The 12,854-nt window shown below is 49.0% G+C and overlaps 1 protein-coding gene across 1 annotated transcript in view; it reads right to left on the reverse strand.

Annotated features, from left to right (window-relative positions):
- NLRC3 (NLR family CARD domain containing 3) overlaps positions 1 to 12,854 on the reverse strand; it is a 62,134-nt gene that overhangs the window by 31,588 nt on the left and 17,692 nt on the right. Inside the window, exons 2-4 of the mRNA XM_073636570.1 lie at positions 7,841 to 7,967; positions 7,395 to 7,655; positions 194 to 1,868 (exon numbers count right to left, since the gene is read on the reverse strand). Coding sequence (XP_073492671.1) covers positions 194 to 1,868; positions 7,395 to 7,655; positions 7,841 to 7,847 — 1,943 coding nt within the window. The 5' untranslated portion in view covers positions 7,848 to 7,967. The remainder of the gene's footprint in view (positions 1 to 193; positions 1,869 to 7,394; positions 7,656 to 7,840; positions 7,968 to 12,854) is intronic.

The raw sequence follows: 12,854 nt of genomic DNA on the forward strand, positions 1-12,854 counted from the left end.
AAATATGATTTTTACATGTAGGAAAGGAATGCCAGAATTGGCTTGAGCTGGAAGTGGTTAAAAGGCACTGTAATAATATTTGTTTGTTAAACCTATTGCAAAAAATACACATAAAACATTGGTTTAATAAGTAAAAAAAAAAAAACAAATAAAATTCAATCAAACCCATTACAGTTTCCCTTTGAGAACATACCTGAGGTTAGTGCAGTACTGTAGCTGTGGCAGGAAGTTTTGTACCAGATTGTAATTAAGACACTGGGAAAGGTTTGTTTCTTCGGCACAGCTGCGAGATGCTCTAAGTAAGAATGCAAGAGCACAGCAATTCAAAGGGCTCAATTTTCTGCTGAGTGTTCCAGTCTTCAGAGCCTCCTCCACCATACAGATCACATCTGTGTGGCCCATCTCATGCAAGCAGCACATTAAGTTCACCATTCCACAGGAGATTGTCTTGCTGGCACTCAGCAAGCTCTGAAGGTAGTCCATTACTTGCCCACGGTGGCTGCTGGGCTCTTCCTTGTTTGGCAGGCACCCAGCTAAAATCCTAACAACCTGCAAAGACAGGAAGCCAGAGAGGAAGCGAAGGAAGATGGACAGCTGAGCTCCCTCCGTTTGTAAAACCCGCTGTGTTGCACCTTTGTAATGGTTTAGAAAGCCCAACTTGGGCCAAGAAACTCCTCCCTCAGCAAAGAGGTCAAATATGGCACGTTTGGCGGCAGAATAGTAGTGGACAGCCGCCAGGAACTCCTGCACAAGGAGGTGGGAGAAACAGAAAGCGGGACAGGAGGGTGAATTCTGGGGCAGCAGCAGCCGACTACAAAGGCTTCCTGGTAATATTGGAGTCTCAATTCCGCAAGATTTCAAATCTGATTCGTAAAATACAGTCCGTCTTCTAAGCAATCCCTGAAATGCCAACTTTCCTAAGTTGCCAACAGTTCGTCGGGCACTGCTTGGTTGCTCTATTCCATCTAAGTAGGTAAACTGAGCTTTCAGATACCAGGAGAATATGGTGGAGAGTGTCATAGGTAGAGATAAACATGTAGAATCATAGGCATGAGATGCAAATCCTAGAGATACTCCTATGATATGGCACAAGGTGGGAATAGAACACAAAGCATTTAAGGAACGATGCCCTTCTAGGTGCCCACAGATCCTGTCCGCTAAGCCATTGGTATCATGCAAAAGCTGATCCATGTGCTGCTTAATTTCACTTGATTCAAGTCCAGATATCTCCGTCATTCGATCCACAAGTCCTCCAGGAATCATAGCAGCAGCTCCTGGTCTTGATGTTACCCACACAAAGACATCGGGCAGAAGGTTCCCCCGTAGGATGTTGGTAATGAGACATTCAGGGGGAAGTTCTTTCTGAGGGTCAGTGCTAGCTATTGAGTCGGAGAAGTCAAGTGGGGCTCGAAGCTCATCCAAGCCATCCAAAATCAGAAGGGAATTGGGAGTTGGCACTGAACAGCTAGGGCAGGCAATCCGTATTAACTTCTCCACAGAAAGACGATCAAAGATGTTCAACTCCCAGAGGTTCAGGGTCAACAAACTGGGAATGTTAGTGCATAGCTCACCCCGTGCCCACTTCTCCACAAACAGCCTCACCAGGGTACTTTTACCAGCTCCTGCCACTCCTACAGTTAAGGTGATACGTGGCGGTAGGCTAACCCTCGACAGTGGTGTCAACAGTTTTTCCAAGGGCAATCTTTTGGGGGTACCTCTTCCACCCTGGCCTAATTCCAGCTGCACGATGTCATGCTCTTGAAGCTGGGCATCTGTAAGGCCTTCGATCAACAGGAGAGAGTCCAACTGAGCTAGCAGTGGGTGTTGATCATATTTTACACTGTCCAAATGTTTCTTCACCAATGGATCTGTCACAAAAAAGACACAAGCATAAACAAACAAATTAAAGGAAACTAACTTAAAAAACATTCCTTGTCTATTCATGTTCAACTATTTAAAAATTCCTTGAGACAGTTTCTGTGCAGCTTAAAGACATTTTACACTTTCAAATGCTTTTGTAGTTTTAACTAGGTATTTGTGTCATTTATTTGCTTTACCTTGTAATGATAGGCTCAGATATCATGTTTGCAATTTGTGGATCATTGCTGATCGATCTCCCTATGTCCATATGATCATTTACCTAGCTTGTCCCTATTCGCTAAAGGGATAGGCAACCTTTTTTTGCACAATCTATGCCTCGCCATTTCCTCTGTATTGCATACAAATGTGGGAATGCTAATGTGATGAAACACTGCATGGTGAGCTCTCTGTCAAAGTAGAACTAAAGGCAAAACTTTTTTTTTTCATTTTGGATAGTGTAAGGGTTTTATCCCTGGTAAGATTTATTTTTGCCATCTGTTTCCCATTAAGGAGATTTCCCTTTACTTCCTGCCCCATAGCCAAAACAAAAAGTGTAAAAATCCTCTAAAGTAAGGCACAGGGGCGGACTGACAACTCATGGGGCCCCCGGGCAATAGGGGATCATGGGGCCCCCTTTGTCCCCACCCACCCACCCACAAGCCTCACCCTCACAAAGCCCCAAGTATATATTGCACTGCTACATTACATGCATTGGTCACAGAATTTCTCTACTGTATGTTCAAAATAAATGTTTAAAGAGTTAAGAAAATAAAGAAAAATAAACTCACATTAACCACGTACATTTACTGCGGGGCTGCGTCTCTTGTGAGCAGAATCACGTACAGGTACTTGATTCTGCACTTGCGGGTCTGCGTGCTGTTTGACCCGCTGCCGCTGTGATTGGACACACCGAAAGCTAATCAATGGGTCCGACCCGATGTCCGCCGGGCCCCGACGATCGTTTCCAACAGAGGCAGAACGGTGGTCTGCCGATGTAAAAAAGTCCCCAGAGAGCTTCCCCCACTTACATCAGGGTCCCCAGAGAGCCTCCCCTTACATCAGGGTCCCCAGAGAACCTAATCTTACATCAGAGTCCCCAGAGAGCCCCGACCCCCCTTACATCAGGGTCCCCAGAGAGCCCCCCTTACATCAGGGTCCCCAGAGAGCCCCCCATTACATCAGGGTCCCCAGAGAGCCCCCTCCTTACATCAGGGTCCCCAGAGAGACCCCCTCCTTACATCAGGGTCCCCAGACAGCCCCCCATACATCCCCAGAGAGCCCCCCATGCATCAGGGTCCCCAGAGAACCCCCCATACATCAGGGTCCCCAGAGAGTCCCCCCATACATCAGGGTCCCCAGAGAGCCCCCCCATACATCAGGGTCCCCAGAGAGCCCCGTCTTACATCAAGGTCTCCAGAGAGCCCCCCCATACATCAGGGTCCGCAGAGAGCCCCCCATACATCAGGGTCCCCAGAGAGCCCCCATACATCAGGGTCCCCAGAGAGCCCCCCCAATACATCAGGGTCCCCAGAGAGCCCCCATACATCAGGGTCCCAGAGAGCCCCCCCATACATCAGGGTCCCAGAGAGCCCCCCCATACATCAGGGTCCCCAGAGAGTCCCCCATACATCAGGGTCCCAGAGAGCCCCACCATAGATCTGGGTTCCCAGAGAGCCCTCCATACATCAGAGTCCCGGAGAGCCCCCCATACATCAGGGTCCCCAGAGAGCCTCCCTCCATACATCAGGGTTCCCAGAGAGCCCCCCATACATCAGGGTCCCCAGAGAGCCCCCCCATACATCAGGGTCCCAGAGAGCCCCCCCTACATCAGCGTCCCTAGAGAGCCTCCCCCCATACATCAGGGTCCCCAGAGAGACTCCCCCATACATCAGGGTCCCCAGAGAGCCCCCCCATACATCATGGTCCCCAGAGAACCCCCCCATACATCAGGGTCCCCAGAGAGCACCCCCATACATCAGGGTCCCCAGAGAGCCCCCCAATACATCAGGGTCCCCAGAGAGCCCCCCATACATCAGGGTCCCAGAGAGCCCCCCCATACATCAGGGTCCCAGAGAGCCCCCCATACATCAGGGTCCCCAGAGAGCCTCCCCATACATCAGGGTCCCAGAGAGCCCCACCATAGATCTGGGTTCCCAGAGAGCCCTCCATACATCAGGGTCCCAGAGAGCCCCCCATACATCAGGGTCCCCAGAGAGCCTCCCCCCATACATCAGGGTTCCCAGAGAGCCCCCCATACATCAGGGTCCCCAGAGAGCCCCGTCTTACATCAAGGTCTCCAGAGAGCCCCCCCATACATCAGGGTCCGCAGAGAGCCCCCCCATACATCAGGGTCCCCAGAGAGCCCCCATACATCAGGGTCCCCAGAGAGCCCCCCCAATACATCAGGGTCCCCAGAGAGCCCCCATACATCAGGGTCCCAGAGAGCCCCCCCATACATCAGGGTCCCAGAGAGCCCCCCCATACATCAGGGTCCCCAGAGAGTCCCCCATACATCAGGGTCCCAGAGAGCCCCACCATAGATCTGGGTTCCCAGAGAGCCCTCCATACATCAGAGTCCCGGAGAGCCCCCCATACATCAGGGTCCCCAGAGAGCCTCCCTCCATACATCAGGGTTCCCAGAGAGCCCCCCATACATCAGGGTCCCCAGAGAGCCCCCCCATACATCAGGGTCCCAGAGAGCCCCCCCTACATCAGCGTCCCTAGAGAGCCTCCCCCCATACATCAGGGTCCCCAGAGAGACTCCCCCATACATCAGGGTCCCCAGAGAGCCCCCCCATACATCAGGGTCCCCAGAGAACCCCCCCATACATCAGGGTCCCCAGAGAGCACCCCCATACATCAGGGTCCCCAGAGAGCCCCCCAATACATCAGGGTCCCCAGAGAGCCCCCCATACATCAGGGTCCCAGAGAGCCCCCCCATACATCAGGGTCCCAGAGAGCCCCCCATACATCAGGGTCCCCAGAGAGCCCCCCCATACATCAGGGTCCCAGAGAGCCCCACCATAGATCTGGGTTCCCAGAGAGCCCTCCATACATCAGGGTCCCAGAGAGCCCCCCATACATCAGGGTCCCCAGAGAGCCTCCCCCCATACATCAGGGTTCCCAGAGAGCCCCCATACATCAGGGTCCCCAGAGAGCCCCCCATACATCAGGGTCCCAGAGAGCCCCCCATACATAAGGGTCCCTAGAGAGCCTCCCCCCATACATCGGGGTCCCCAGAGAGCCCCCCATACATCAGGGTCCCTCCCCAGAGAGCCTCCCCCATACATCAGGGTCCTGCCCCAGAGAGCCTCCCCCCATACATCAGGGTCCCTCCCCAGAGAGCCTCCCCCTCATACATCAGGGTCCCCAGAGAGCCTCCCCCCATACATCAGGGTCCCCAGAGAGCCCCCCCATACATCAGGGTCCCCAGAGAACCCCCCCATACATCAGGGTCCCCAGAGAGCCCCCCCATACATCAGTGTCCCCAGAGAGCCCCCCCATACATCAGGGTCCCCAGAGAGCCCCCCCCATACATCAGGGTTCCCAGAGAGCCCCCCATACATCAGGGTCCCCAGAGAGCCCCCCATACATCAGCGTCCCTAGAGAGCCTCCCCCCATACATCAGGGTCCCCAGAGAGACTCCCCCATACATCAGGGTCGCCAGAGAGCCCCCCCATACATCAGGTACATCAGGGTCCCCAGAGAACCCCCCCATACATCAGGGTCCCCAGAGAGCACCCCCATACATCAGGGTCCCCAGAGAGCCCCCCAATACATCAGGGTCCCCAGAGAGCCCCCATACATCAGGGTCCCAGAGAGCCCCCCCATACATCAGGGTCCCAGAGAGCCCCCCATACATCAGGGTCCCCAGAGAGCCCCCCCCATACATCAGGGTCCCAGAGAGCCCCACTATAGATCTGGGTTCCCAGGGAGCCCTCCATACATCAGGGTCCCGGAGAGCCCACCATACATCAGGGTCCCCAGAGAGCCTCCCCCATACATCAGGGTCCCAGAGAGCCCCCCATACATCAGGGTCCCCAGAGAGCCCCCCCATACATCAGGGTCCCCAGAGAGCCCCCCATACATCAGGGTCCCCAGAGAGCCCCCCCATACATCAGGGTCCCCAGACTTAAACCCCCCACAGAGGTTCCCCTGTACCTGGCTGTGCACCTCCAACCCCCAGCACAGGGGGAGGTGGGAGGTGGCGATTGGCAGCTCTATGGTGCCTGTGGATCTCACTGGGGCTTGTAGTTCTCTTCCTGATTCTGTACAGTGGAGGGGGGAGGGGCCTCTGACCCGGGCAGCAGTCGGCAACAGTGTACAAGTAGAGCAGAGCATCTCACTTGTACACTGAAGAGTGAAACTTGTACCTGCCCAAGTCAGAGGCCCCTCCCCTCTCCACTATATACACTCTGGAGGAGAAATACAAGCCCCAGGGAGATGCCGCGGGCACCATAGAGCTGCCGATCGCCGCCTCCCACTCCCCCCACTGCATCCCAAACTGAAAGCCAGAGGTGCAGGGGGGAGATGCTGTGTCTTAGCCCCCCCCCCACAGCGGCAGAACGGCTCCGCCGCAGCACTGCCAGCAGCATACCCCTAGATCTGACGAGCATCTCTCAGGAGCTTCTCACGGGCCCCCTACTGGTCGTGGGCCCTCGGTCGGCGTCCGAATGACCAAATGGTCAGTCCGCCTCTGGTAAGGCAATCCCTGACTGCCACCAGAACTAGTGTCCCCAATGGAAGATATCCCCAGTATTAACAAACAAATGACCCTTGCCCCCATCTATAAATGGCCTTCACAGCAAGGAGCACATGGAAGGGCAACGCATTCAAGACAAAACCAGAGAAAATTCCCAGCTCAACTCACCAACCAGTCTGCTTACCAACCGAATTAACCTGTCTAACAGTATGCATTAAAAACAGGGGTTTAATTAGCACACATTTGCAAACCGTATTCCTGTTCTAGAAAAATCCCAAAATTTGTGATATTCTTTTACTTTCACTTTCATTGATAATGGTAAAAAGGACAAATAGAGAGGATGGATCTCCCTAACAGGGACAGTAATACAAACCTGACAGGTGTTCTAATCCCTCTCCTTTTTATCCAAAACTGAAAAAAGTTTTGCCTGCTTCGTTTCAGATATAATTACTAGCTCTCACCTGAAGAGCTCTAGAATGAGAGACCCCGGATTGTAGGATATGTAGATTCTTCAAAGGAAGTGTCTGTTCCTAAACTACAGACAAAGGTCATGCACTTGACTTTCGTTTGCAGAGCAGCCCTATTGAATTCAGTGGACGATTTAAAATTCCACAGCCCAAAATTTCAAATTCCACAGCCCAAGTCAAAAATGCCCTAGTGACCACATTCCTAGTTACCATGTAAAAAGTGAGCGGAAATGTTCTCTATCAGGACACAGACAGCAATAACACTTTGCAATCCAGGAACGATACAGACATCAATGATAGTTTGGTTGAAGCACCAATCTTTCCCATTACATTTTTATAAACTACAGACAAAGCTGGTTACCCACCATGATGACGTATGCGCAGGTAGATGGAGGAGCGACTGTTTTCTATGCAGGTCTGCAGTCCTTGAAGGTACCAACGGCCCTTCCCTCCTAGTGTGTCCATCAGAGCCTCAGCCCGTTTGTTTAATGGTGTCAGTTCTTGAAGACGTTGGATCTCCTCCATGCTTAGCATCTCCAGCTCCTGCAGCTTAGCCATGATCTCCTGTATGGATTCCAAACTGGCACTGGATGCCAGCTGCCTCCTGTACCGGAGGATCCATAGGCCTGGCAGAAAGGAGAGGAGTCAGTTACTAGAAGAGAGATAAATGCTATGGGCAAAACAATGTGAAGCCAATTTAATAACACCCCTAAAGCTGACCATAAGCACACACATTTTTCACTGCCAGCTCAACCCAAGAAAAAGGTATCTGTTACTACAAAGTCTATGCACAAAGTGCCTACATACATACCTTCCATGTCATTGTTTCAAAACACCATGAGACTCCAGGCTTTCCAAGTTGTTCACGATCCATGTCATCTCCAGGATAAGGTGAGGAGTGGATGGAACCCTCCTAACATCATCTGGTAGAGCAGAATCTAGTTCAGAATAGAAGAATAAGATACATTATACTTTTTCTTTCTTACATAAAAAGATCTTATTTTCAGAAATATTTTGCAGTGTTATGGTGTTGGTCTAATTTGCTTTCCTTGACTGTCAAATAATGTAGCATGTAAACTTGTTGCAAATTGGGCAATTTTATTTGAGAATATAATGCAAAACACAGAGGTCAACATCAGAAACAATCGTACATCAAAATGATCAGCAGATCCAAAGTTATAAACAACTGTAGGTTTATGGAAGCCTGTTCTTTACCAGGACACATTTTTCACCCATATAATATACACCACATCCCAAGTATTATTAACAGAATTTTTTAAATATCTTTGGGGAAAAGAAAGCGGGATGGTAGAGCTTTATGTCCTTACAGCAGTGTCATATCCTTGCTCTTACAGACTGAAGCATTTCCATATGACTGAACCATAGGCGTGCGCACGGGGTGTTCCGGGTGTGCCTAAACCCCCCCCCCCGTGCCAGCCAGGGCTTTTTTCAGGTGAGAAAAATTTGGAAAAAAACGGAATCGTGCTAAAAAGGACTCGTGACCATGCATATGGCCACCAATCCTCAATAATCTTGAATTGTGTGAAAAAACAAATTGAACACAGATTAATTAATAAAGTGACAGTCCATCAAATATACATTGCTAAATGTGGAATATTGGCAATGTAAAGTAAGCGCCTGAAAATGTCTGGAGCACCGGCCGGAGGCTCACAGACAAACAACCCGTTCTACTGGTAACCACAGCAGCGATGAGAGGTGACGCGATCGCGTCGCTCCGCCCTACGCAGCGTTTCGTAATAGAGTTATGTTGTCCAGGGGCACGGGCGGCGCATCGCGTCACCTCCCTTTACAACAACCTAACCAAGCCTCACTCTGAGTTCCAATGCATCTACAGACATGCGCAGTGTGCCTATGTCCAATGCAAAGGGTAACACCGAGTGCGCAGGTGCACCCACAGTGAGGCAGAATACAATCCGTCAGACAGAGAGGACAGAACTTTCCTAATTTAAAATCAAACTGTAGGGTCATAAATCGGAAAAACATAAAAAATCCCACGAATAAGGCAAAATTACGCCTACAACGAGGCCTTAGATTCAATTGCACAAATCTGTGTCGTAATATACAAGACACACAGACAGTGCAGCTGGTAAATACCGATGGCCAATAAAACTATCTAAACAAAAAATATTTATGGGATAAATGAATGGGTATATCCAAATTTATATATCCACACAAGGTAGCAGGGACAAAAAATGGATGTATTAAAGTCCGGAAGGGAGGCAGACCCCAACAGAGCCATAAATCCTACAATCACGGCAGCCGGCGTGGTCCGTATCAGAGCCGAAAGTACTAAATAAACACACTATGGGGACACGCTCCTGAAGAGCAATGGCCATCCAGTGGTCATATTGATTATTGCAAGCGACTCCACCATCAGATCATAACAGATGGTGATAAATAAGAGTTGCAAGCTAGAATAAATAAGAGGGTAAAAGCAAACTGCCAAAGTTGCTGAGAGTGGAAAAAACATTTTTTTTAAATTTTTTTAAAAACAAAAATAAAAAATAAAAAATCTCCGTGGGCCACAGGATGTGGGCATCCAGAGGCAGTTCATTAATATTCATAATCTGTATGGACATAACTGGGCCCAAATGTCCACATACAAAAGGTAAAATATAAAAATAATTAATTGAACACAAACTGAAGGGAAAAAAAAAGGGGGAATATACATAAATGTGTATGTAAATACACATAATGTATACGGGTGAAAGACCAAAGGTACCCCAAATTTATTAATGAGGGTCACCCACCACACCCACCTACCCATCAGGTAATAATAAATTATTCCAGATACATAGAAACTCAGAGCCAAGGTTTCACAAAAAATGCCTCTAAAAAAAAGTGCTCACTACCAAAATATATTTCTAATACCTCCATAAAGTCCAATAGAGTCTACAAGAAATAAAGTTGTCAGAAAGGCTTTATAGAGATAGGGATGGCGGGGACAGCGTGCTGACCCCAGTCAGGCATTGTTAATGAAAGCATTTACATCTGTGTCGATATTGATGCCAAATGGGGCATAGGTTTTGAGTTGGTGGATCCAGGACATCTCTAGCTTAGAGATCTCCCTGACCATCAGACTGGCTCTCCATTGTGGTCTGTATTTGTCAATCCTCCCATATAATGTGTTGGAGGGGTCCCTTTTGTGTACCTGGTCATAATGTCTGGAGACTGGATGTTTGTCATATCCTCTCCTTATGTTCCCTATGTGTTCGTTCAAACGGGCACGTAATGCCCTTTTGGTCCTCCCCACATACTGTAGCCCGCAAGGGCACTGTAGGAGATAGACCACCCCTTCGGAGGTGCATGTAATAAAGGGTTCAATCTCATACGAACGCAAGGTACTAGTGGATGTAAATGTAGTGATCCGCCTTCCACTATTGACATTTAGAGAACAAACCTGGCATTTCCCACATCTGTAATAGCCAGTAAGGTTCTGAAGGAAACATCTGTTCTCCCGTGGAGGGTCCTGAACAGAGGGGGCTATTTTACTCCCAAGGGAGGCTACTACCTTGAACACAACTCTAGGCCTAGCTGGTAAGACAGTGCCAAGAACTTGGTCACTGCCCAACACCCGCCAGTGTTTTTGTATCAGCTCTTTGATGTTGCGATGCTGTACCGAATAGGTGGTGATAAATGGTACAGCATCAGAGACACCCATCCTTATCTGGGGATACATCAGACAAAAGTGAAGATCTATCCCTATCACATGCCGTTTTAACGGCCAAAGACAGGGAAGCTTGATCGTACCCCTTCTCAATGAACCTATCCATAAGTATGGATGCCTGCTCATCAAAGGTGTTTACATCGGAGCAGTTACGTCTGAGGTATAAAAACTGGCCCTGAGGAATGGCCCTAAGCCAAGGTTCATAGTGGCAACTGTCGACAGAAATATATGAATTTCTGTCGCTCGCCTTAAAATAAGTAGATGTTACAAACTGATCATTAATGATTTGGATTTTAAGATCAAGGAAATGGATAGTATTAAGACTGGCTTCAAAGTTGAATTTAATGCCTCTGTTGTTATTGTTAAGGGCTGCCATAATGTTATATAACTTCATCTCACAGCCGTCCCATAGGAGGAGGACGTCGTCGATGTATCTAACCCAAAAGAGCACCTCTGGTCTCCTGGGTGCATCAACGACGTCCTCCTCCCACTTAGCCATGAAAAGGTTGGCCAGGCTCGGGGCATATTTTGCCCCCATAGCCACACCCCTATCCTGGCGGTAGAATTGGTGCTCAAACCAGAAATAGTTATGACTGGCAGCATATTGCAACAATTCCATGATGAAATTGATCTGTGTGGGGGGTAGGCCAGAGTCACAGGTGAGATACAGTTCCACCGCCTGCAAGCCCAAAAAGTGAGGGATAATAGTGTACAATGAAGACACATCGGCAGTCACCATCCAGAGCCCATCCCTGGGAGTGATGTTAGAAAGCAAGTTAATCGCCTGTTTGGTGTCCTTTATATATGATGGTATTTTGCAAACCAGGGGTTGTAGGAAATGTTCAATATATTTGCCCACCTGGGACGTGACCGAGTCTATCCCACTCACAATGGGACGTCCCAGGGGGCAAACTAACTTGTGGATCTTCGGAAGGTAATAAATGACAGGTGTGCGGGGAGCACTGGGGACCAAAAAGTGTCTCTCCTTGTCATTTAATATACCCTTCAGAAAACCCACATCAACTATCAGTTCAAGCTCCTTTTTGTACTGAACAAGTGGGTCTCTATTCAAATCAGTGTAAGTCTCAGTGTCATCCACTATCCGATGCATTCCTTTCAGATAGTCACAGCGGTCCAGGACCACAATCCCCCCACTCTTATCAGCTGGCCTGATGACTAGAGATTTATTATTACAGAGGGACTCCAACTTGTAAATCCCTATGCAGTCTCACCTTCCTGACCTTGATCTGTTCAAGATCTCTTAATACAACATCTCTAAACACCCGAATGGCTGGAGCCAAAGAGCCAGGGGGATTAAAGAGGGAAGCATTGGAGAAATTGGAATGTTGATATTCCCCTCTGTTCGCATTCCCAGCCCTAACGGGGTTGGATAACATGTAAGGTTTAATGTTCAATTTTCGGGTAAACTTGTGCACGTGTACCCTCTTATTTATTCTAGCTTGCAACTCTTATTTATCACCATCTGTTATGATCTGATGGTGGAGTCGCTTGCAATAATCAATATGACCACTGGATGGCCATTGCTCTTCAGGAGCGTGTCCCCCTAGTGTGTTTATTTAGTACTTCCGGCTTTGATACGGACCACGCCGGTTGCCATGATCGTAGGATTTATGGCTCTGTCAGGGTCCGCCTCCCTTCCGGACTTTAATACATCCATTTTTTGTCCCTGCTACCTTGTGTGGATATATAAATTTGGATATACCCATTCATTTATCCCATAAATATTTTTTGTTTAGATAGTTTTATTGGCCATCGGTATTCACCAGCTGCACTTTCTGTGTGTCTTGCATATTACGACACAGATTTGTGCAATTGAATCTAAGGCCTCGTTGTAGGTGTAATTTTGCCTTATTCGTGGGATTTTTTAATGTTTTTCCGATTTATGACCCTACAGTTTGCTTTTTAATTAGGAAAGTTCCGTCCTCTCTGTCTGACGGATTGTATTCTCCCTCACTGTGGGTGCACCTGCGCACTCGGCGTTACCCTTTGCATTGGACATAGGCACACTGCGCATGTCCATAGATGCAGTGGAACTCAGAGTGAGGCTTGGTTAGGTTGTTGTACTATAAAGGGAGGTGACGCGCCGCGCCGCCCATGCCCTTGGATGACGTAACTC

Source organism: Aquarana catesbeiana, linkage group LG06 (genome assembly GCF_042186555.1).
Source record: "Aquarana catesbeiana isolate 2022-GZ linkage group LG06, ASM4218655v1, whole genome shotgun sequence".
In the NCBI taxonomy this organism is placed as follows: domain Eukaryota; kingdom Metazoa; phylum Chordata; class Amphibia; order Anura; family Ranidae; genus Aquarana; species Aquarana catesbeiana.